This window comes from Chiroxiphia lanceolata, chromosome 1, assembly GCF_009829145.1.
Source record: "Chiroxiphia lanceolata isolate bChiLan1 chromosome 1, bChiLan1.pri, whole genome shotgun sequence".
Lineage (NCBI taxonomy): Eukaryota > Metazoa > Chordata > Aves > Passeriformes > Pipridae > Chiroxiphia > Chiroxiphia lanceolata.
In genome coordinates this window covers 118,909,293-118,934,593 of record NC_045637.1, presented here as the reverse complement: position 1 = coordinate 118,934,593, position 25,301 = coordinate 118,909,293, and the positions used below count along the sequence as shown (strand labels likewise).

At 39.0% G+C, this 25,301-nt stretch overlaps 1 protein-coding gene across 9 annotated transcripts in view; it reads right to left on the bottom strand.

Moving 5' to 3' along the window:
* The window catches only part of SATB1 (SATB homeobox 1), a 91,885-nt gene that overhangs the window by 10,766 nt on the left and 55,818 nt on the right, over nucleotides 1-25,301 (bottom strand). For all 9 annotated transcript variants that reach the window (XM_032685302.1, XM_032685264.1, XM_032685244.1 and 6 more), the window contains 2 exons: nucleotides 24,450-24,662; nucleotides 15,998-16,153 (listed from right to left, as the gene is read on the bottom strand). In XM_032685302.1, coding sequence (XP_032541193.1) covers nucleotides 15,998-16,153; nucleotides 24,450-24,662 — 369 coding nt within the window. The remainder of the gene's footprint in view (nucleotides 1-15,997; nucleotides 16,154-24,449; nucleotides 24,663-25,301) is intronic.

The following is a 25,301-nucleotide window of genomic DNA, read 5'->3' as shown; positions in this document are numbered from 1 at the left end:
CAGAAGGTCATTATTTGATTAAAGGCATTAAAGTTGAGGGCAAGAAATGATGCACTTTGTCTTCTTTCCCATTCAAATAATCATGTAATTTAATCAGAACTATCCCTTCATGTCCTGTAATAAAAATGTTTGTCTTAAGATATTGTTCTTTACCTAACATATTAACCTTTAAATGTTATGAAGTTCTTAAGAATAATCTCTGCTTAGAGAAGATTCTTCCATAATGCAATGAAAGGATCTCCAGCATTTAAATTGATAAGGCCAAATTTCCCCTACATATTGATTGGAAAATGCATTAAATCCTTCAACTGAGATTTCTCAGAGTGTTCAACAGGATCAAAAATTCAGAGAGATCTGAATCAGTAAACTCATGCATATGGCATTGAGAAGCAAAAATAAGCAAACGTCACTTCAGCACAAACAAATACAACAAATAAGTAACAATGGATGCTGCTTTAGTTTATCTGGGAAAAGCCGCTTGTGTTACATTTGTATTATCTGAAAAAATACAACAGGCACCGCCCACCACAGGGTAAGAACAGAGCATTTGATTCAAAATTCATTTTCAGGGTGAGATCGCTTAAATTTGACTTCTTTCTGTGTGAAATACTTGTGGGTTCAGCCATGGGAACAAGCCTAGATGATGAGAACAGTCCTTTTTAGACTTACATGTTCTTCTGAAATTTCCTGACTGCAGGTTTATCTTTCCTAAAATTCATAAAGTGTCCTGGCTATCTCCTATGCAAAGCTGAATAGATGTGAATGCTTCACAGAAGAACTGAAGTTTATTAAACTGGTATTTTTATAAAAACTTACAAAAACAAATAATCTATAAGACTTAGTAGTTTTGGATACTGACCAACACATTTGTTAGTGAAAGTCTTTTAATTTTAGCTTATATTTTCAAGAAATGATAAACACTGATTTCCTTCTGTGAGGTACATGCTTTTTAAATTTTAAAAATTGCAGTGAATGTTCAATACTTTGGGATTTCCCTGTTTTTCTGAAAAAAATGTCTATCTTTAATTCAAGAAGCAAAACCTGGTTTTCAGCTAATTCCAGAAGATGAATTGAGATCTTGATATGTGGCCTAAAGTGATAGTATGTGTCCCCAGAAAGATGGTTGCCTTAGTATTTTATTTACACTAATCAGCCTTAAGTTTCAGGCTTTGCCTTTGAGCATTCCCCTAAATCAGACAAAGTTTGAAACCTTTATCTCCATATATTTCTGGTTTATCTATTTTATTGGCTTTCATTACTAGAACGTTGAAAAGGGAAGCCAGATGTGAATTTTAAATAAATCTGTATCTGCCATCATCATAGATGAGATTTAGCAAAACAAACAAACTGAAAACCCCACAACCTCATAGGGCTTTTCAGAAGAAAGGTAAACTTCACTAGCAGGAAAAACTTCCTTTGAAGAATACTGAAACAGATTATGCCATTTCCTCAACTTTCTTATCCTACCCATTATTCAGCTACACCATCTGTCTGGATGTTAACCCACCTTTCTCTGGGTGGTGAAAAACAAATGACCAAATAGCTAGCAGTGGTACTGATACTATTTTACCATAATTTTTTGGTGGTATTTTAGGGGAAAGGGATTCCTAACATCTCTTCATCCCTCTGCCTTTTCTTCTCTCTAGCTGTAGCATTTAGAAGTTAAATATATGTCTCTTATTGTAAACATCCAAACAAATAAAAAAGAAAAAGAAACTTGCTAAAGCAATCTCTAAAATTCAATGACAAGCAACAAACAAGTATAGAAGCAAAATGATCTGGAGAGCTGTTGCTCTGTTGCTCTGCTCCGACAGTCTTGTCTGTCATACTGGACATCTGCTTCTACCCGGAGCCACGGTGAGTGGCTAAAAGTCAGTGCTTCCAAAAAACTTGCTGGATTAAGGTCTGAGGCTGTATCAAAACTGGTTGGTGTGTTCCCTGTGTATGAGTACTGGAGACATACCACCAGCTCATGGAAAGAAAAAACCTAACCTGTAACACTAAACCTGACTGAAAACATAGGTATCATTATTTTTTAGTTGAGTACAGAGAGAATTCAATAATCTAAATGAAGGGCTTCTCCCAAGCTTAGTTTCTCTGCTCTCAGCTCCCTCCACTTTGTCTTTCCCTTGTTCAAATGCATGTTTCTTACAGTATTGCCTTCAATTGCCTAGCAATGATAGATAAGCATATGCCCTAATCAAAACAACAATGTGGACGCCTTTGAAAATCTTACATAAAATGCAACTACATTCATATGTAAAAAGAAGGGGGAAAAGTAATAGATCCAAAAAAAATAAGGGGTGAAGCTTTACTTTGCCCTCTTCTGCTCTGGATCCTTCCTCTTTCAGACATACAATTCAACTGTTATTGTAACTGCAAGATAACGTCTGACAAAAATGGACTTAACAATAAAAAAACCCCAAACTAAACAAGAAAAAACAAACACCTGCTAATTATTACATAAGTCACTTAGTTTGGTACATTACTTTTTATAATACGGTCATGTGAAATGGGTCAGTGGGTTTCACAGAAGGTGACTGGCAATGTATGGCCCTTTATCTTTTATTTAAGTAGATGGAAATACTGATTTCATTGCAATACCAATGTGCCCCTTGAAAGTAAATACAATCCTAAATCCAACCATGACCCTTAACAGCCCACATTTATCTATTCTTAAACATGCAATCAATTTTGTGCGGCAGCTATATCTGCAGTTTAGTTAGCGTCTTTAATAGAAAGAGCTTGGCAATTTTAAAAATCTTCTTTACTACTATCAGTTTTCAAGTGAACAGCAAATGTTTGCTATTAAGTTGCTTACAGAGATTTAACATTTGCTTTGGGGGAAAGACCTCCAGTAAAAATGCCATAGGGGCAATGTGTCACTTCTGTAATTACTTATATGTGTGCCTATCGTGTTGTTAGATACTTTTTTTTTATATATTATAATTTCCCAGACTGAGTAATTTAATTTTGTGGCTTCTTGTCACATGTTTTTTTTCTTTCTAGAATTCATTTTGGATCAGGGGAAGATCTTCCACACATTGAGGAATAACAGGCTCACAGATATTTGGACGTCATTGTAAATTCAGTTCTGCTGACAAGATGTTCGAACAAGTGACATCATTCCAAAACATACACAGCTCAAATATGTTCTCAGACATCCCTTCGCATTTTCACAGCTTAAATAAAAGTTTTCATATAGATTTGAATTAGACATTTAAATATTCTGGGAAAATTTCTTGTCTCTTGCAGTTAAGCTGAATTCTGTAGCTCTCAGTTTTATAGCGAAGAACACTTAATGCTCTGATAATGTCAAGGGTGAGGGGAGTCTTAAGTAAATTGAAAAGAAACTTTTCTCTGACTTTCCTGCAGATTTTTTTAACCACAGAAATAGTCAGAAAATTAATAACATCCATTATCTCAAAGCAGTTAAAAAAAAAATCTTTAAAATCCATATCTGTGAGAGGTGGATGCCTCCCAGCAAATGAGTAGGGAGTAGCCAGCAGTGTCTGTCTGATCCATGGAAAAAGAAAGGCAGTGAAGCCCTCAGAAAGCCAAAAAACTTCTAGCTTTAGGAACAATAGGAAAGCTGGATCAAAAGGGAAGCTGGAGACATCAGGTTTCTCACTCCTGGGTGGGAACCAACACCAGAGTGTTTCCATATAGTTTGCTGTCAGGAGGGGGTCAAGAACAACCACAGGAGAAAAGTTCCTAGACGGCAGTTCTTAGTGTTAAAATTTTCCTCACTGGCCAAGAAAAGTGCCAGCCCACCTGAATCTCAGCCCTAGCCATATTTCCAGGCAGCAGTTTTGGCACTACCTTCTGCCCTTAAATGAGGGGCTGCATGGAGCAAGAACACTTCTTCCTGCCATGATCCTTTCCCTCCTGTTCCTCAGGTGAAAAATATCAATCCTTTTAGTCTCTCTCCTTGTAATAAATGAGAGTAGCAAATGATTTCTCAGAGGTAAAGCAAACTGGCTGCTCCAAAGCAAAAATAAAAAGAATCTCATTTAAAACCTTCTTAGCTTTCCCCCCCCCTTAAATGACTGCTTTTACATAAACAGTAGAAAGTTCCTATATCAGTAGAGCTTTCTCTTGCATGCTCTATGTACTAGAGATGCTAAGCACCAGATGTTAATGGATATGTGTGAAAGTCTTGCTTAGTTGGGGTCCAAAACTTCAGGGAATTCTGCTAAGGACTGTTCAGTCCAAATATCTTTGCTTTACAATGATCCTGAAAACTATTTTCATATGCTTCTCAAATGCCATCCTGAAGTAAGAGAACATGATACTGCACAGGAATAAAAATGAAATAACAGATAGAATAACAGATAGAATCTGGTAGATTTGATATTAGATAAATATTTGCAAATTGGAATTTTTCCTCACTTAACTAGCTGCATGCCTGCCCTAGACTTTTCAGTAGATGCCAACAGTTTGAGGTAATTCACAACCAAACGTCTGAAGTTTGACTTAGAAGCTAAATTTGAAGAAAGTAAAAAAAATAGACGCAATGAGAAATTGTTAGGAACGGTGAAATCAAAAATTATCTGGAACAGAACATCATCTTTCTCACCTTCCACCTAGAAATTCTGTAACATTCTTTCAGGTGTTATGTGTTTTGAATTACCCAGTTTAACATTAAGGGAGAAAACACATATCTATTATTTCTCACTCCTGCCTTTGCCCAGCAGCCCTTCACCTGATTTGTAATTTGTCACTCCTTTAACAAATTGCTTCCCGGACTGTTACTGTATATTTGTGTTTGCACAAGATGCCTTTATACTTTGCAGTTATGTGTTTAGCAGCTCTCATTTTTTCAGCAGGAATTTTACCCTGTCATTTCCTGTTTAGTTACGGGTTGAGCTTGCTTTTGTTTTCTGCGCTGTTTACTTGGTACCCTGCTTCCCCCACAGCCGGGAACCACAGGCTGCTCGCTAACTCCTCAGCCTCCTCCTCGCCTCAGCCACCACAGCTTTGTTTTCGTTTATGTCTGTCATTAACTCTCATACAGCTCACTCAAACTTTCCTCCTTTTTTTTAATAGTTAAAACGCTGATATACTCAATCTTCAAAAGCTTCCTGAATAAGTGATCTGCCTACAGCAGGCATGAGCAACCAGAGAAATCAAGAGTATGGCTCTATTCCTGGCTAAATCCGTGTCACCACACAGGGAAAGGAATGATGCTTCATCCACAAAGCCAGTAGTGCTGGTGACCAGCCCAGTGAAGGCCAAAGGCATAGGGTGCCCACACTGCGCCCCATGCACAAGGGGATATTTGTACAAAGGGATGGTGTGTGTGGGGATGTGCCTGGGATGGGACTCCAGCAGCCAGTGGTAGGGCAGGAGAAAGAGGCAGATGGAGTGAGAGTGGATGGTGAGGGTGTATAAGGGACAGGAAGGGGTGGAAAAAAGTCAAAGGAGGACTAAAAGGAGATCCATAATGAGAGGAATAAGGGAAGGTGGTGAGAGGAAAACAAAACAGAAGGTGAGGGTATAGAAAGCAGAAAGAGAGATTAAGAAAATCCATCCTGCCAGGAACAGCACCTCTTGTCAGGCAGACAGCAGGTGCTGCCTGGGGAAGAGCTGATTCATGCATCTGGAGTGTAGGAATTGAAACAACTCTACCTAAGGAAAAAAACTCTAAAAATAAAAGACTCAACGGAGGTGGGAGAGGATGCCACGTTTTTTTCTTTTGGCAATCCAGTGCTTTCCAATTGCATGACATTTTTTGAATGGCTTTGCAAAGAAACGAGAGCTGTATTTCGAGAGCCTTGCAAAAATCTTGACGGTTCATTTCATTTTCTCATCCAACATGAGCCCTTCCTGCTCTCCTCTTCATCTTAGTTCAGCTCATTTTTGAGACATTTGCAGACACAGAACCTTCAGGGCTTTGGCTGTACCTCTAGGACAAGATTTTCTCTTTGTTTGGGGTCTGCATGGCCACTGGGGGAGTCGCTAACAGAGATGGCACTGCCATGTGATGAGGGACACAGAAGGTACACCCGCACCGACCTACTGCAGCTGAGCTCTGGGGAGCTAGTAATGCAGTAACTGCTGGCCAAGTGGTATACAAGTATGGGTCTTTAATCCTCTCTGCAGCAGCCTGGGAGGCCATCTACACAGCCAAATTTTCTGCTACAGACCATGCCTTCAGTGGCTTTCAAAATCTGTCCTGCCCACCTTCTTCTGACCGACTTTGAACACTATCTTAGCTTCCTGTCTCCTGCGCTTTCGATATTGCCGCTGCATCACAAATCACTGGCAACGGATAAAACAATCTCTTACTAAAGCTACCTTTTTTTTTTTAAACCTCTCCTGGAAGTCTTATTACAGATTTGATGAATTTCTATCTGAGGCACTACACCAGTCCTCCCACCTGACAATACCTGCAACAGCTTTTCGGGAATCTGCTCAGTTGCTTTCTGCACACTGATATTTTTTTTTCCTTGCTGTAAGAATTGTTTTAGAATCTTATAATTAAAACTTTCTATCAAAATTGCATTAATTTTTTCTTTGTGTAGAAAAAGTAGTCAACAGTGGTCTACTAAAGAGTACATGGTTTAAAAAAAACAACCAAGTATGGAAGGCTGTTTAATTAGGGAAAGATGATGAAAAAAAGCAAAACAATTTACAGACAACATGCAGTTTCATTTTTCATAATCTGTTTTCATAAGAAGTACCGGAATATTTTAATAAAAAAATAATCAATTTTCAATTTGCCGAAATTCTGAACATTTTTTTAAAAAGAATCTTTTCCCCAAAGCAAGAGGTAGAGGGAAGAGTTAGCAAAAAGACAAAATCCATGGGGAAAAACTTTGGCATAAAATTTTATTTCTGCTAAATCTAGGTAGCAGTGAAGACTACCTTTTTCATTAGAAGCTCTTCTTAAAGCAAGGTGTTTGCTGGCATGTTATTTTGAAAACCAGCACGGTAGGATGACTTCTTTAATAAATGGGCATAAAATCCAGAGATTAGGAAGTCTCAGAGTGAGTGACAAACCCCCATGCGGTATCTGATTTCTTTGCCAAAGTAATGAAGGTTTTTAATAAAGGTCAGGGAGAAACAATCTCCGAAGACAGTAGTGTATCTACCCCCTATATGTTTACTCTTTTATTTCACCCCTTTACAGTAAAAGGCAGACCTTAACACACGCGCACACACACACACACAAAAGGAAACAACAACCAAAGAGGAGGGGGAAAAAAAAAAAAAAGAGCCTGAAATTTTAGTTACACCACATGTGGTTTTCATTTGTGAAAAATGAACAAGCTGTTTGTGGTTAAACTGTCTAATCTGCTGTTATCAATCTAGCGCTGCATTCAAGATTTACAGGATACATCAGCTTCTGTGCCACATTAGCTGTAAAAGGGAGAGGGGGTGGGAGGAAAAAGGAGGAGGAGAGAGTTTATCCTGAGGAATAATATTTCCAATGCAGCCACACTCACACTACATCTGGTTGTGCTGGTAGCGGCAGTTAAATTGAAATATTTCACAGCGTGTGTCAGAAACATGCAGAATGGTAATTATGACAGATCTGATTAAGCCTGAGTGCCACTAGCTCCCTGGCCAGCTCCGGTTGTGCAGGTGTGACCTTGTGCGTGCCTGCGTGTGTAAATAAAATTAATTACAAGCGAGAGGGCGAAGGCTTCGGTGACATCACAAAGCGGAGAAACTCCCAAGGGGGAGACCTAATGGAATATTTTCCCTCAGTCTAATAATACAGTTCATATTGACTTGAGGTAATTAGTGGGATCATTAAAGCAGTTTTCCCGGCGTATTTGGCTGCCTGATCAGATTAGTGAAAATGTTCTTCAGAACAAGCCCTGTGTGGTCTGCCAGAGAAGGAGGAAATAAAAAGCAACAAAGCATATTTTGGAATGATAAGCAGCGCTGGACTTTTTGCATGGCATTTTGCAGGGCCAGTCCCGGGAGCCTGGGTGCCCGACTCTCCTGACTGATTCAATCTTTCATCCCAGGTGCACGTGCTCCTGCTGCACGTCACCTGAGACTTTTTAATTTTTGTTCCTCTAAACTTCAAAACTATGCCATACCTATTCCTCAATGCTTAAAAAAATCAGATAAAAGGCCTGTAGGACTGCTAGCCTTAGAAGAACTACATTAACATAACTAGGGGAAGGAAGAAGAAGAAATATGTGATCAGCTCCTCCCCAGGTCTCCCCAAAAATCCAACAGAATCAGTAACATTTTCATTTCCTAATGAGCTTACCTCAGCAGATAAAAAAGGGGAAAAAAAGGCAAAAAGTTTAACTATGATATAAAGTCTTCCACAGTAACAGAACACAGAGCCCTAATCAAGAAATGGACCATTTGTTTAAAAACAGTCTATTGAGCATGCTCTACCTTGCAAATGGAATATGCCAAGCTCTGTCACAGATGGCAAGCTTTGACAGTTCCCATCCGTAGCGTCGATACTCGACAGTTCAGCACAAGATCAGTGACATTCTGTCTCATTAGAGCCACGCTAATTATCACAGCTAGTTTCAGGGGAAACCATGTGTTGCAATGGTCAATTTGAAGGAGTCTGTGCATCAACAAACTGGTAATAAGGATCAGACACCTTATTATATGACAGCATGCTGCCTATGATCTGATTTACTGAATCAGAGGTACTGAGGCAACACTGAAGCCTGATGGGTTATGGAATCGTGTGTACACAATTGTGTTGCTGAAGTATGCTTTAAAAATAAAAGGGAGCTACACAGAAACAATACAAATAAAAATTTTAAAATGGTGAAGTTATAATGTGGAGTTTTTTCATTTGTCATTAAGACATGCAGAGATGTTAGAGATCCTGTCAGCCAGTTTTATCTTTAATCAAATCATATAAGATAAATAATTCAAAATGAAAGCTGCAAAATTATGGATTATGCTAAATTATAATTCATTCCATACTCTGATTTTTCAGTTTCAATAACATGTACCAAACATTCCTTATGTTGTGCCGTCTTGCTGCTTTAACATAATTTTATATTTTGTAAAAAGCTTTCTCTTCTTGGCTGTTTTTTTTTCATTTGTACATTTAATGACTTAAACTTGCAGTTCTCCTAGGTTCTCTCACACATTTATGCTCTTTCCACCAGACAAAAACCATCCAACCAAGACCCACTCCCCCACTTTGCTGTTTCTGGACACCTGTGGGCTGCACACTGCCAGGCACCGAGCGGTCCCAGCCCCAGTGCCTCCCAGGGATGCGCCGCAGTCCGTGGCCGCAGGAGCGTTAAGCATTAACTCCCAACTTGCACAGGGCAGGTGTGCATCGCATCCCTCCAGGGAAGCTCTCCTTAGGGCTCAAACACACTCCCTTTCCTGAAGTTGCTACCAGTCCTTTAAACGGTAGTGTCTGAACAGCTCATTCTGCCACCTGCCTGGCTGGGAACCTCTAGCCGTGGCTGATTTGACCCCATATGTAAAGCAGGCTCAGGAAGCACACTTTCTCATTGATGTGTCAACAAATCCAGCCTTTGCCTTATGTGTTGAAAGGGCTGCCTGGCCCCAAGGAGCTGTTTTGAAGAGGTCAATATAATCCTCTTACCAGTTAAGTATTTTCCATTCTGTACCTTTTTCTTTGGCTTGAATTATTTCAGGTTTTAATGCCTTTTTTCCCTCCTCTACGCTGATTTACATGGGCATGCTGATACGAACTACCTTGGAGATTTTAAGGTGGTTTCTCTTCAGTGCATCTTTGTTGATTCAAGGAGTTGCTGTGTACTCCTTACTGGCGAGAACCCAAGGCTCACCGAAGTTAACCCACTCAACAGAAGTCTTACCAATAATGTGAGATATGGTCAGGATCAATGCCAGCCCTTTTTCAGGTCTACCCAGATCAAGTGATAAGAGAGTCAACTAAACTTAATTTTTATACCCACTTTCTGAGAATTAATTAAAAAAAAAAACAAAACAACAAAAACCCAAGTAAATTTCCTGAGGTTTTAACCTTTATTTCTGAGAAGAGATGTTGTAAAAGAGACTAGGACATGGGGCAGAGGAAGGACGTGGAGCATTCATTTTTTTCCCTCAATGGAAACCTGAAAATCTTTTTCCCTCCAACCTGGGCAAGACAGAACACACTATGACTGTAACTTGATATTTTGTGAAAGAAACAAATCAGCTCTATCTGCCAAGTTTCACAGTTTCACTGAATGACACGCTGCTTTATGGGGCAATTCTTGATTGCATGCAAAAGCCCATCTTGCTCTCTCAGTTCACACTCTTCCTCTCCCAACCCTGCTGACACCCGATCCCATCCCAGCTCCTGCTGCTCATGGCACCTCTTCAACTGCCAGAGCAATCACCCCCAGGCAACGAGGAGGGAGGAAAATAAAATTAAAAAATAATAAAAAAATAGATGCTGTTGTGTGGTGTACTTCTGCAGCTAATGTTTTCTATTTTGCCTTTGTACCAGGGCAAAAGTTTATTTCCAGGTGGTCCTGTGAAACGGCAGACCTCAGAGTACATTGTGTTTCCACCTCGCGTCTCCCTGTGCAGCATCCCTCCCCACTCCACAGAGAATCCATTGTACACTGAGGAAGGGGGGGGGGGGGGAGAAGGTTTTGAAGCCAAGATTTAAACCCAGGAAGTGACTCAGCTGCTCTGAGGGAGACAAAGGCAGGAGAGGACTTGACAGAGACGCTTGGTGACAGGTGAAGGACCGAGCCCCTCCTGCCCCCCAGACTGGACCCCACTGGGTACCCTGAGGTGCAGTGCCCTGAGGAAACAGCTTTGGAAACAAATTTCAGGATCCCCTCCTAAAGCCACATTATTACCAGAGGGTTACTTTTGGTGATAAAATGGTTTCTCTTCCTCTCACTGGAAAATAGTTGAATAGATTGTTCTATATCTGCGGTAATGGCATGTCACATCTCCGTGCCAGATCCACAATACCGTGCTTGTTCAGTGTGGGAAGCTGTTTAAAAATGACTTTCCTATTAGGGTATATAGCTTAGTCTCTAGATGGAAAAACCCAGATCTAAGATATAGCATTTATAAAACTGCTGGTTAAAAAGATAAAAATGAGATAACAGACATCAATTTTTCACTATAAATCTCTAGGTTTACTACAACATTAAAATTTCCAGTAAAAGCAGGGTTTTATATACCTGAACTCTAATGGCCTATTCCAAAAATATTTATGTCAGGAAAAGCATGGTATTTACATGCCAAAAGCAATTTTAGTGCCAGTGTTTAGCATTCCCTTCCCATTTAACTCCTTCCCATCTACTCCTTCCCATCTACTCATGAGTGCTAGATGCTCTGCCTAGTGCCTACCCACTGGATCTTCCCATGCAATCTCTTGGAGGGGGATGTTCTGGGTGCATACAAAGGGAAAAAGTCAAACACTTCTAATAAAATACCACTGCACAAAATGCTTGCCTGATGGCTTACGGTGGACTCTAGCATGGTCTGAAATCAGTGATTTTATCTACATACTTCGCATGCGAAACTGGTTTCCAAGGGGCCAACTGCCTCACCAAAGTGAAAGGCAGGGATGGAAGGACAGGAAATTGGGCCACACAATGCAACAGCTCAGAAGTAACAGGTCAAAATTCTATGTAATTAGATGAGGTTTCTGAGGTATGGGTAGTACTCTATTAGATTTATTCTAAAATTAAAATCAAAGCATGATTCTGTGAGAGCCAAGTGTCTCACCTTCTACATATAGGCATTTTTATTTGGTGAGAAGGGTAGGCATTCGGCATCTACGTGGTCATGAAGAGCCATCAGCAAAACCGACACCGCAGAAGAGTATTGATTTCACCTGTTTATTCTACTATAAAGTAAACTTGTTAAGGTAAATAGTGCAGGCTAACAGCCTTACACTGTGCATGGGACTCTCAGAAGTATGGAGCTTGATATTACTTTAATTCAGTTTTTGCAAAATGTAGTTTCCTAAATTTAAGAAGCATCTGTAAGCAGATTTTCAGCAAAGTTTTGCTTTCTTCCTTGCTCGGGCCTAGCACAGGCAGGCCGCAGCTTTTCAAGATAAGCCATAATATAAATATAACTTCTCAAAACACAGCAAACATACAGAAACACTACAAGTCTCTACTTGCCTTATCTCTCAGGGCTCTTAGGTTGGGGTTTTTGTTTGTTTGTTTGCCTGTTTTTATGGAATAAAATTAGATTTCAGCATCTGTCACCATCAAGAAAAAAACTCATCCCTGGCTCCCACATGAGAACATCGTAACCACTGCACAGTTACTGAACCATGATGCCTTAATGATCATTACACAAATCAACCTTTTTTTTTTTTTTTAAATAACAAAATTAAGAACATTCTTCCATAATTACTTGACTCAGACTGTCAGGTCATAAATTTAATAAAAATCCAATATGATGAAACATATCGTATCATAAAAGTAACGTATACCATACAATTTTATATATGTGTGGATTCTTTTGATTTAGACTTATTCAGGTGTGCTGATTAGATTTTAGTAAATAAAGCTGTTAGCATTGCCATTCTACTACTGAAAAGCAACAACCTGGGAGTAGAGACAAAACAGTTGGTAAACCTTTCTCTTTTCCTTTTGCATACATTTTTCCAAAGCTTTCTTTTCAACATAATCTAAAAAAAATATGCAGGCCTATTAGACAGACAACTTACGTAAAACGTAAGATCTGAAACACTGATATTAGGTGCTTTGCCAATTATAGTTCTAAAACTCCCCAAAGATATGATGTATTCCAGGAATTCTTATTATAGTATCTTCCTTAGCTCCTCAGTATAACCATATTAAATTTAAAAATATATATTTTTAATTTAACAGAATTTGAATTTACCCGGTACATAATGTAGCCATCCTTAAAAATATAGAAACGTGAAAAAATATACAGAATACATTCATTTCTACATGGAAAAAGAATTCAACATTTGAAGGAATGCCCTAGAGCTAAGTCCCCAAACCCGTTCAAACCCATATGCCAGACAGTCCTTATCTTTGGGAAAGCCAACAAGCTGCCAGCAAAGTGCAAACCTCTGCCTGATCCTGTCACCCTGTCCTTGTCCTGTGCCATGACCTCTGTCACACCGGGCCCTGGCAGCCAGCTGGCTTGTTGAGCATCAGGTCCACACCTGATTCTCCATCACTCAGAAGGATTTAAAACCAAAACTGTTAATCAAAGCATTATTTTCTAGTACGTGTCCTCCTGACTTTTCACTATAACTGGAAGAGATTATCCCAGGATTTCCAGCTCCACTCTTGCCAAAGGCACTAACACAGCACAAGGGAAGATGCTCTTTTTTTACCTTGGCTCTACTCAAATAGAAACTCCTGTAGCACATCATTTAATAGCAATCCTGTACTAAGTGCTCTAGTCAGCAGAACATTATCTGCAGTCTCCTGGCTCAGGCAAGCCCAGCCACCTTGCAGATGCTGGCTGCTTAGACATGCAATAAAAGCCCTCCAGCAAACAACTACCTTTGTCCACTCACAGTGCTGGTTTAAGTCACATACTGTTTTATGCCGTAACTCCAGAATACACTCGGAAGTTAATCAAGTTTTTATCTCCAAAATAAGATGTTCGATTTTAGCCATTTTAGAAAACAAAACTGTCAACCAATGCATCTTTTTCTAATATGCGTCCTTCAGACTCTTCACTATAACTTGAAGAGATTGTCCCAGGATCTCCAGTTCTGAGCACGGACCTAATATCTTCAAATTAAAACAATATCAGTAATAGATCTTTCTCAAGAGATGTTCTCTTAGAGAATATATTTGGACAAGCCTCTTTTTTTTGCGCAAGGGAGGAGACTTTTTTGTCCCAGGAAATATTTATCTGTACCACTGACAAGCTCCAATGCAGAATTTTTTACAATACAGGTATCTCCTTTAATATATGTGGTGTTGCTACATATTTAAAACTTATTAATTGGGTGACTAGTAGTCAGTTAGTTAGAGAAGGCTCAAACACATCCAGTTTACCTATGAGGTTACTTCTGCGAAGCAGCTTTCTACTACAAATGACACTTTGTCTAACTACAGACCTGAAAGTTTGTTTGACACATAAATTAATACTGCTTTGCTGAAACTGGGGAGAAAAATAACCTCTGGTAATATGAGTTTAATCACTATAGTAAAAGGGAAAAGAACTACATGTTTTGTGTTGTTTTCTATACTTGGTAGCAAAGTTTGTTCAAGAATCTAAATGTTATACCAGTGGTCAAATAAGCCTATACTACATCCTCTGGAAGCTTTTGGGCTTCACTTTGATTACATGTCCCTTTTAAGGTCAGCATTGGAAGAGCTGTCCCACCTCGAAATTTTAAGGCTTTGCACTTAAATAAACATACTATCACACAAACCAGATCAGAACAAAATTATGCGGGCTGATAGGTTGGCTTCATACCTTAGCTTTGCAGAGAACTGCAGTGGAAAGGGGAAGGTGCAGAAAACGGACAGTTCTCTAACCCCAAGTCTTGACATGTAAATAAAGACATCTGAGGAGCACACAGGTTGGAAGTTGCTGCAACATTCTATCATAATTAGAAACATTTCAAGAGCTCTGTAATTTCCAATCAAAATTACAGTAATTTCCAATATACAAGCCATGATTCATGACAGAATTTTTACATTCCATGGGAGATTATAGTGGCCTGATGTATGACACACTGAATACAGCACTAACATAAACAATTCAGTTTAATGTTTAAACAGCTCTTGGTGTTTAGAATCCCACAATAAAAGAAACATATTATTGTTGAAATTATCACTTTGACAGTGATTGAAGGGTAGGCAGGCATGTGGCCTATAAAGCTATAATTTTTACAGTCCGCAGCTTGAGTTTAATCATTTTGATATAACATTTCCAAAATATCCCTTTAAATGCTCCTTACACCATATAACTTAAGAGACAACATCCTTTCTGTACAATGAAGTGAACTCCAAAATGTGAACAATGCAGAAGTCAAACATTAAAGGCTTGTTAAAAAGAAAACCAGCATTAAAATGTTGACGGCCTAAGAAACTATGGTCTAACTGAGCATCATCAGCTTTTCCCGGAAGATGCTGAAATTTTCTATGAAACAATTTTAGAAAAGTAAAGGAGTAGTGGATTAAGTGGACTTAACATTTAATCTAATGTGAAAATTCAACATTGGTGCCTTTGCCATTTCTTTAAGTTTTGGTCTAAACATGGTTCTAGTCTTTCCCATTTTTCTGTATGTTTTTCCTTTATTTCTTGAGTACATTCTCACTTAAATCAATGCTTTTGCATACTTCAGTGATCTTTCTCAGAAGACATGTCACTTATGATAATCACACCCAAACAGTGCTTGTTGATTTCCCTCTTGCCACTAGACAGAAACTCTTAATCTGAAGAAAACAGAATAGGAAACCACACAAGAAAGGCTTAAAACTGAATATGCAATATATATGTATGCACACACGCAATAACCAAGCAGACATCATATTCCACAAAGACTATACATGTTTTCTCAGATATAACTTGTATAACTGTAATTTGTTGATTTTTTTGGGGGGGGGAGGTTTGACATGGACAGTGCTGTCCACCTTCCATGCACAGCCTCACCAGGGGGTCTGACTAAATATTTTCACAAAAAACCAGAACCCTAGGAACTCATTGCAGCACATGTAATCGCAAAATACCAAAGCCTTGAGATGCATTTGGCAGCAATACACAGACCTTGCCCACAGCTTTTGCCACGTACACACCAGCTAAGAACTCATCAACCTGATGCCATCTGAGCCGCACCAAGACCCATGGGTGCACAGGGAAGGTGTCTGGCTGGTGGGGAAAAGGGAGTGAGACATCTCGGGAGGCCGCTTCGCAACCCTGCTGGTCCAGGGGAACCAGATGTTACCCCCGGACTCAGCAAGGAGCTCCAAGTTGCGGTATTGGGCTGATATGCTGACCTGGTCACTCACTTTAACTCATGCAAAAATAGATCAAAACTGGGGCAGGGGGAATAATTGCACAGGACACAGAGTTCTTTACATCCTGGGAGCTTTACCTGGCTTTTGGTTGCCGCAACCTTTGCAAACAGTGCTTGAGACACCTTAGCTCTCTTCATTTCCTGCTGAATCTCATCATAAATGGAAGCATTAATGTTCATGGAATTGTTTTCTGGTTTTCCATTCCTCTCTGTAGCAATAGTAGCAGTTTTGACCTAGAAAATATGAGACATTTTTCATTACGAAAAAGTTATTTTCCTCTCTTTCCCTCCCCAAGTAGTTCCTCTTTGCATGTTATTCCTTTTATTCAATCTTTCTCTGATATTCTTTCAGCTTTTCAGAGACTTAAAATTGTATGTTCAAGCAACTGGGAAACAAGAAAATTCAGTACATTGTAATGGGTGAGTGCATCTGAAATATGAATTATCACTAAGTGACCACTACGAATTTCAGTGCCATAAAACAAATTAGGTGGAAACTTGTCAAACAGTCTTGTAGAGACTTTTTAAACTTTACATGATTTCTTTGCCCCACACAAATAAAATAAAAAGTGTGAATGCAACATAAAAGAATCTCTAATGAAATAGAAAACTGAGAGATATATCTTGATTCATCTTATGTCCAGTACACTCAAATGCATGATAATGTTGAAAAGTTGTGGCTTTAGACTGAACTTTTAAAAATACATCTTATCAGTTTGGTTCTTAAGCTGTTTTTAAGAAAGAGGTAATTTAGAATAATGCAATACTTTAACCACTCTTTCATGAAACCAAGATAAAACTTTGTTAAAATTATTGATTCTAGTTGTATTTCACTTACATACATCAAATATTTATTCTTCTTGCAGTCCAGGTTAAATAAACACCAAACACACGTAAACAAGACAGAATGATTACGGTACCACCTCTATGCTGCATCTGCAGCATTAAGGAAAACAACAAAAAAATACATTAGTAGTGACATGACGTGCAGGAGACTATCCTTTCCTTCCTCCTCTGGAAATGATGGAAGTGATGTTTCAACACCAAGCATCATCCCACCAAGGTTAGAGTGCAGTTTCTGCAATATCAGTTGAGAGGTACAAAAAATCAGCAGGTACTCAGCTTATCCTACAATATTCTCAGTAGTTAAGGATAACGTCTGTCTTTAGCAGTTACTCTTCTAATGCTTGCCCAGGATTAGTGAACCTAATAAACCACTAATCCTAAAGTGGACCAAACAAAAGGAAAAACTGGATTTCTGCCAAGAACCTAGAAGGTGACAATGCAAAATCAAACCTTTACATTTCAATTCAAACCTACTGATTCATATTGAGGTCGTTGAGAGCTGAATTAATTTAGTTATTCAAAAGTTACACATCTAGTTTAAGATAGTCATTTAGCCTAACTCTAAATCTAATGGACAGAGCCTGGCATTTCCAGAAGATGATTCAGCCTACTCTTAAGTACATGTCTAAACCCACACTTTCACTATCAGTTTGATCCAGTGCAAGTCAGCATCTTCCTGTGCTCTGAAGTCCCTTGAGGTTCAAAGGGAAATCATGACAACATGATAATTCATTTTCTAATCTCACTCTCTATGAGCTTTCATATGTCACAGGTCTCACAATACGAGAGTCAAAGGGTTTGAGTGAGAGACATACTTAGGCAAATCAGGAGCCCATTTTTTCCTAGAAGTGCCATGCTCAATTTGTGTTAGCTATCCTCCATAGTGCTTTTAAGATAAAATAATCTAGCCCAGAAACTGGGAGTGCACGCCACTTTTGCCGAGCCTGATTTGTCTATCAGGCTGTTCAGGAGCTGCGCTAACACAAGCCCATTAACTACAAGGGGCAATACTCCAGCAAGAACAAGGTGTTCACAGGCATTTCCCCTTGCCTCCACTCTGGCAGGCATTAGCACTTTCTGGGATCTGAAAACAGGGGTCCTAAATAAGAAGGGAAATGAAGAAAACCCCCATAACGTGGCATACAATTTAATCATATGATTTGCTTTCATCTGAAAACAACTGGTACTTTGCAGCCATGCCCTTTTCTGCAGTGTGACATTTTACCAGCGACACTGCAGCAGAGGATGGCCAAGCCTGGGCCAACGGCTGTTTAGAAACATTTGAGGCAGTGGGCATCATGAGGAGCAGCAGCACAAAACTCTCTCCTTCCCACTGCAGAGCAGGAAAAGGCACAGCTCACACTGGGCAAATCATTATGGAGCTGCAAGAGCAGGTGCATCTCCTGAGCATCATACAGTGAAATCATTTAAAAATACAAAATCAGTGGCAAATTTATAACCTTTAGATGAGTGCGACTTGCCAAAAGATAACTGACAACCAATGGGGATGTTAAACACACAACTAGAAACAGACTTCTCTGCGTGCATGTAAAAATCAGGCTAAGCTAAATTAGAGAATGAAAAAGTGATGGCTTTGTCAACATGCCTTCTTGGACCTCAAGTTTAAATTTTGACAAACAGATTTCAGCCCTTCCCCAAAAAAATAATTTTAACTTGTAACTAGTCTTTGAATGACCCAATGGGAAGATAAGAAGATGAAGGTATTCAGCTCGCATACACAAGTCTTTTGGGAAGGAAACACTTTGCTCTTGTGATCCCGAACAAATGTCTCTCTTCTATAAGCACACTACCTTTTTGATTGCTACTCAGCTTCAAAAGGCAGCTTCACATTGCAGTAGTACTTCATAGACCACTTAACTGAGCTCTGAACACCCAGATCATCAAAAAACATCACACACCATGCTGGAGACATAATTTAAAACTATGCATCTTGGTCCACACTTCTCAGTGTCCAATTTAATACGGATATGCATTTAACCCAGGGGAACTACTGCAAATCCTCAGTCTGGTTCACAAATCACATCTATCTTTATACAGGTACAATGAATTCAACAGCATCTAATATGTCACTGAAGTTAAAACAAACTCCTATTGCCTTCTGTTGATATTTAATTAGGAAACCCTAACTGCATTCAGAAAACAGTAGTATTTGCATCAAAAAGCCATATTAGCCCAAAGATCTTCTGAAGAATAAAAGTCTTAAAGTCATAAAATGATGGGTTTGGGGATTATCAAGAGTTGTGGTTCACAGCCATACCCTCTTCCTCTCCAATTTACATCATTGGCCAAGTATAAAAATTCTTCCCCTGTCTCTTAATAATTTCTCTTCAAGGATCAGGTATAGACTCTGGCTGGACTAGATGGACTATTGGTCTGCTCTGGTCTGATGAATTCCATGCAATAATGCTAATTAACCTCTTGGAGAATATCCATACATAAAACTGTTTCATAATTTATACATAAGCAAGCATCTAGGCTGTTGTGTTGAATTTAGAATTGAGTTCAAGACAGAGGCTGTTTGAAGCTCGGTTGAAAAAACAACCTCCTCCTCAAAAAAACCCAACAGAAAACAAAAAAGCCCTCAACGATGCCACTTCAGGACTTTGGAGAGGAGGTGGAAAAAGTATTCATTTTGGAGAGAAAAGCAAACCAAAACATAATCTCTCATCCACTCTTAAACACAACCTCCCACCCCACCCACACTTACAGCCACATTTTCTGTTTAGGAAAGAAACCATAGATCAGCTAATTTTTTTTTTTTTTACAATAACTAAACTTTGCAAATACTAACTGAACAGAGGAGCATTATTTTACAAATGTAACACACTGAGAATCAAAAATTCATTTGGCCATCTTCCTATCACCAATCAATTTAGTCTTCTAAAAATACCTGAAAAAATTAACACATCCATCCCCTCTTGGCCAGCCCAGATATGTCCTGTCATCAAATAAGTACTGATTACAGTAGCAAAAAATTCTGGATTAATTAATTTTTCCTAAAAAAAAAAAAAGGACAGGTTTTTTCAGAAGAAATAACCAATACGAAGAGGTTTTCACAAACATGGAAGCTCATTCCTTCCCCATTGAAACTGAAACAAAAAAATCTTATATAACACATTCTCATAAGTACTGTTTTAGCTTGGGAACAAAAATCTTCTTTAATCCTGGTTTAGCTTTTAATATTACATCGTACATTAAAATTCATAAAGTAGTTCATTCCAGGCAAAACAAACTACTTTTCAGTTCTGCTCTGCAAATAGCAGAGGAGGTACAATAAATGCTGTTGCTTTCAGAACAGCTTTTATCAGAACAAGGTTTACTACTCCATTATTACAGTGGCGCCTGGAAGTGCAGTTATAGTTAAGTGTCAGGGTTTCCATTAACTTTCCTCCATGGTGGTTTTTGTGGGGGTGGGAGGAGAGGGTTGCATTTATTACTTCGTTTATTTTTACTTTCGTTAAAACGCAACTTGCCACAAAGACTATCAACCTAAATCTCAAATTTTGGTGCCTTAAAAATAAAAATTTTGCTGGTGTTGACATATGGCATGTGTTTAACTCCAGGGCTCCACCATCAAGTTTCATGGAAGCTGGTGCAAGAGAGTTCCTTGCAATGGAGGTTCATTGGTCCTCAAACAACTCAAAGCAGTGTCCTCCTTGAGACCAGTCTTTCAAGAGTGACATCCTATCTCTGAGACTCAAGCTGAAATTGCTTTAGCATGAAGGAACTGTAATTTATCTGGAGTCAGAGAGAGGTCAGGATTATATTTATGAGATGAAGGTTTTTGTCAATGAGTACCTAGAACCATGACTCATGTAAGATTTGCGGATACGTCTTAAAACATTGTCTTGTTGAAATTATATTCTGCTCTTGACATTACATATACTCTGTTTTTACATAGGATGATGATGGGCCCCAACAGTTAACACAAATTTTCTTTGTGGAATATGGGTGGCAAGAAGGATTTCTTCCTCAGCTCTGTTGAAATGGAGATTACTTGTCCTGAGAAGGAAGTGTTCATAACAGCAGGCTAAAAAGCTTTAAGCAGAATACTTTGGAAAACAAAATATGTAAATTGGCCACCTGACTCCATTCTCCCTAACAATTCATACTGAGGAGGAGGGAGTCCTCTTCCCCCCACATCCCAAACTGCCCTGATGGGACAAAACCACAATCCCTGGCAACTCAGCATCCTCTAAAGTATCCCCGGATCCTCTCATTCCTACATAGCATGAAATAGATTCATCCTCTGAACTTGATCAAGGAATATCTCAAAACGACCTCTGTGGGGTGATCTGCAAGACAAAGATGTTGAAGAATGGGGGGAAATTAATAAAAGAAGAAGAACATGAAACGACCTTTTTCCTTCCTTCTAGCAGAGGTTAAACTATGTCTCCATGCAGTACCTACCTGATGGAGATGCTAATACTTATAAACTCCAGTACCCCAGGAAAGAGCCTGGCAGACAGGCTTCTGACCCCTGGGGTGGCAAGACGAACAATGTCCAAGGGAAAAATTCTTGTGCACACTGTCTCTTTGTGCTCAGTCCACCAGTGTGGAACATAGTAGCAACTTTTACAACTTGACCAGCTTAGAGGGCTATACGCGCAGCCCAAAAGCTCATGCATTACAGGCTAATGATTCCAATTAAAAAAAAAAAAGTAAGATTTTGCATTTTGTTTAAGTCAGAGAGAAAGGGAGAAGTAAGGGGGACAAAGAGCTTCTTAAAGGATTTCAAAAAAGAACTGGAAACAATCCAGATACATTAGCTCAAGTAGCAACTAGTAAGAATGCTGTAAAAATGAGATAAATTCAGCACAGTTTGTTCTAACTCAGGCACTAGGGTTTTATGCTTGGTGGGTTCCTACTATCCAATCAGACCTCCAAGGTCACGCTTTCTCTTTCTGCATACAACAGTATGCAAAATTTACAGAGAACAAGCTCAGCTGCTAAATGGTTAAGTCTGCTCTACTGTCTGGCCACCAGTTGGCAACACAAAAATGCAAAATAGATCCTTTTCAGGATGTTTATTTTCACATCCTTCCGAAACTGATAACTTGCAATTGCAAAATAAACCTTCATGTGTGGCATATTAGCTCCCATTTTTCATGGTTTCATAGTTTAATTGTTTCAAATGTTACACTGGTCTAAAGATTTAATATTAAATACGTTGGCTCTTGCGTAAATTCTGTTGTCAGGATAAACGGTCTGTTTTCTCTTTCAATGGTTATCCAAGAAGCTCACAACCAAGCTGGAAAAATATTATGCTGTATTCCTGCACAGTGAACTTTAAATAATTGCTTGTAATAAATTTAGTAGTAAGGATGTTAGTTGTTTTATTCCCTTAGTATCAAATATTCAGTAAACTGTGGACATTTTGTGGGAGTCATCAGAGTAGTAGCTTGCATTAATAATTTTGCAGTATCCTGACTATAATTTATTTCTGCTGTGATTTGTAAAGTCATACATGCCAGTGTTACAACTAGGATAATTTCATTATTATTTCTAGCATTAAGTATTGTACTTATGCTACGAACACAGATATCCCAGTTTTCAAGCTCAGGACTCTGAACACGCAGCAGCAGGTGGAAAGTGCTTTGGATGTTTATAGGTGGGTAATTCCGGAAACATGTAAAAACGTCATAGAGAATCCCAGCTGAGAGATTTCTACATTCTCACTCCATTTGCTAGGGCAAGTGAATATGTTTTGCTGAATGACAGAGAATAGTAGAAAAAATTGGAAAAATAACTGCTTTGTTCTCTAGACCTCAAGTATTAGTCTATCAGGTTTCCTTGTTAACTTGCTTTCCATCTGAAAAGGATTAAAACAAAAACCTATGCTGTTTCCACTTTGAACTGTCGCAACTAGGTTAACTATACTCCTGACTCACACTAAAAAAAATGAAATGTAATTATGAACAAGATCACAGTAGAGACAGATATCCACCCCCACCCACCCCACCACCCAAATCTGGACTTACAGTATGTTTCGTCAGTTAAGAAAACCCCTAAGTCTCACTTTCTTTCTGGCTGCCAGGGATTTATACAGTTTAAAGTGTGAATTAAAACCAATACAAGGACTACCTCTGACTTGACATCCTTCTGGAAGGTCCTGTAATTAACTCTGTTCTTTAGCTGTGAAATTGCCCAAGACCACTTGAGACAGAGTGAGACATTACCTTGGCAGAAAGAGATAAGTTAAGAAGCAGGGTTAGCCTTTGCTCTGAATTACCTGGGCTGTGGGAGCAGGTACAGATATTAAAACAAACTCAAATGTTATTTTAAACACAGTTATCTCTATTTAACTATCTCCCACTAAAGCATTACTATGTAAATAGATTCTTGTCTTGAAGAATATCTATAGTGGATTTTACAGACTAAACTCAGTTAATGATAACAAAGCTACACCATTAGCACAGTCTGTTCTTTCCGCTAAAATTTTTTTCTCTTCTTGTGAAAAGTACTGCAGCAGGTCATGGTGATCTTCTGTTCTCCATTCTACAATTTTGTTATTCGTTACTTTAGTGTGGTCCTTAGTATCCATTAGCTGCAGGAAAATTAGAAAAATAATCTCGAGAAATTTATAGCATTCAGAATGGGTACGGAACATAGTCATAGTCACAAGCCTATGACTGGTTAACGAAAACCTGCTGTTTATATACTCAACCATCACTAAATTCCCACAATCCCAAAGCCTTGCTTTGTATAGTAAATCTGGACTGTGTATAAAGCACGATGCCCACATATCTGCAGATCAGATTTTTTCCTTGCATAGGTACAACTTTGAGCCACAGCAATGCAGAATATTTCAGAAAAGATACAGTTTTTGGAGTGTTTCACTCACAACCACATTTCTTCTTTGTGGAAATCCTGTGCATTCCTATGGTTCACACATGTATTTACCATGTACCTTAAAACAAGCATCAGAGTTTCCTCCATAGACACAAGGACTATGCCACTAAATTTCTGGATGTCACTCTACCAAACTTTATAATTTCTGCAGAATTAAATAAAATAGATTTTACAGAAATCAATAGGAGTTTCATTTGAATAAATACCAAATGATGTTTTAATGAACATATCCAAATCTTTCAGAGCGAGCAATACAGCAAGTCTGTTATGTTACCCAGTTGTCAGCAACTCAACCTGGTGAAAGCCTGCCTAGCATTTTGGGATGGAGTCTTCTTTTCCACATCACTTCCATTTTACCTGTTTGATTTCTGGAAAATAATTTTTAAGGCACTACGATGTACTTATACTTCTGCTTTCTTTCCCTCTCAGTTTAGTGGGATAAATCCCTCAAAATCCCTATCTGAACCTCTAACATTAGGAACCTGAGAATTGTAGGAAAAGATGACAGCTAAAAGCCACCATCTTTCAGGCCCAGCAAACCTCTTATCTCAACAAAATAAGAAAAAAAATTCTATAGGGATCATAAAGGACAGAATTTATCTTAAAAGTAGAAAACAGGTAGAAATTACTGCTATTATCACCCATTATATTTCTTAAACTTAATTTGTAGTATGCACTGCAAATAATGACACTATGAGTGTTTAAAAAAATGCAATAGTAAAAGCTTTCTTTTTTTGTAAAAAATGTATCACACAGCAGGACAGTGTGAAAACACAATCAGCAAATCTCAAAAACAGAGAGAGCAGTTTACTTGTGGAGGCCGGCTGGGTGGTGTGCTTATGAGAGGTGCGGGGCCCATTGCAGAGGCTGCGTTCAAGCTCCTTTCCCTTTCGTCCTGGTAAATTCGATCCCGTTCTGCTTCTGGCAGCTGCAAGAAGTTCTGCATAGCCCGAAGGTTTACCAGTAAGGACTGCGAGGCAGTCTTGGGATCCTCTTCCTTTCGGAGGATTTCTGAGAGCAAGCCCTGTAGGGAGGGAAGAAAAAAAATAGGCTCGAGAGTTAGCCCAGGTGAGTTCCTGTAAAACTGTGCTCTGCAAAGCCACTGCTTATCAGTCCTTGCTCTTCTTACTGCTGGGCTGAGAAGAAGAGCAGCAAATGCACTTTTTGCTCCACAAAGGAACATATTAATGGCATTTTAGGCAGCAGAGAAGAGCCTCAATTGTACCCTTAATTTTATTAAGTACCTGTTTTACATACAACATAAACTGAATCTGTCTAATAGGTCTCCTTTCTTTTACTGGCTTAACTTGCCATGAAATCTTTCACAGTTGACAGACAATCATGAGATGTTAAGAATAAGTGAAATACACTGGGGTGTTCTCAGGCTTAACAGACAAAATGCATAACCAACCTAAAAAAAAGCCTTTTGAAGTCAGTATTTCTTTCTAAGAATTGTATATTGGAGTTTAGCAACAAGTGAGGAAACTCACTGTTGGATGCCCTCCCCTTCCTCCTTGCACCTTCCCCTCCCCTCATTAGGAAAATCCTAATCCTCACTCAGTCCATCGCCTGGGATATTTATTTGAGAACCTGCTGTGCAGGTCTCATTTCCTAAGTCCATTTACCCTCAGAGCCCAGCAATGACACTGGGAAATGAAAAGAA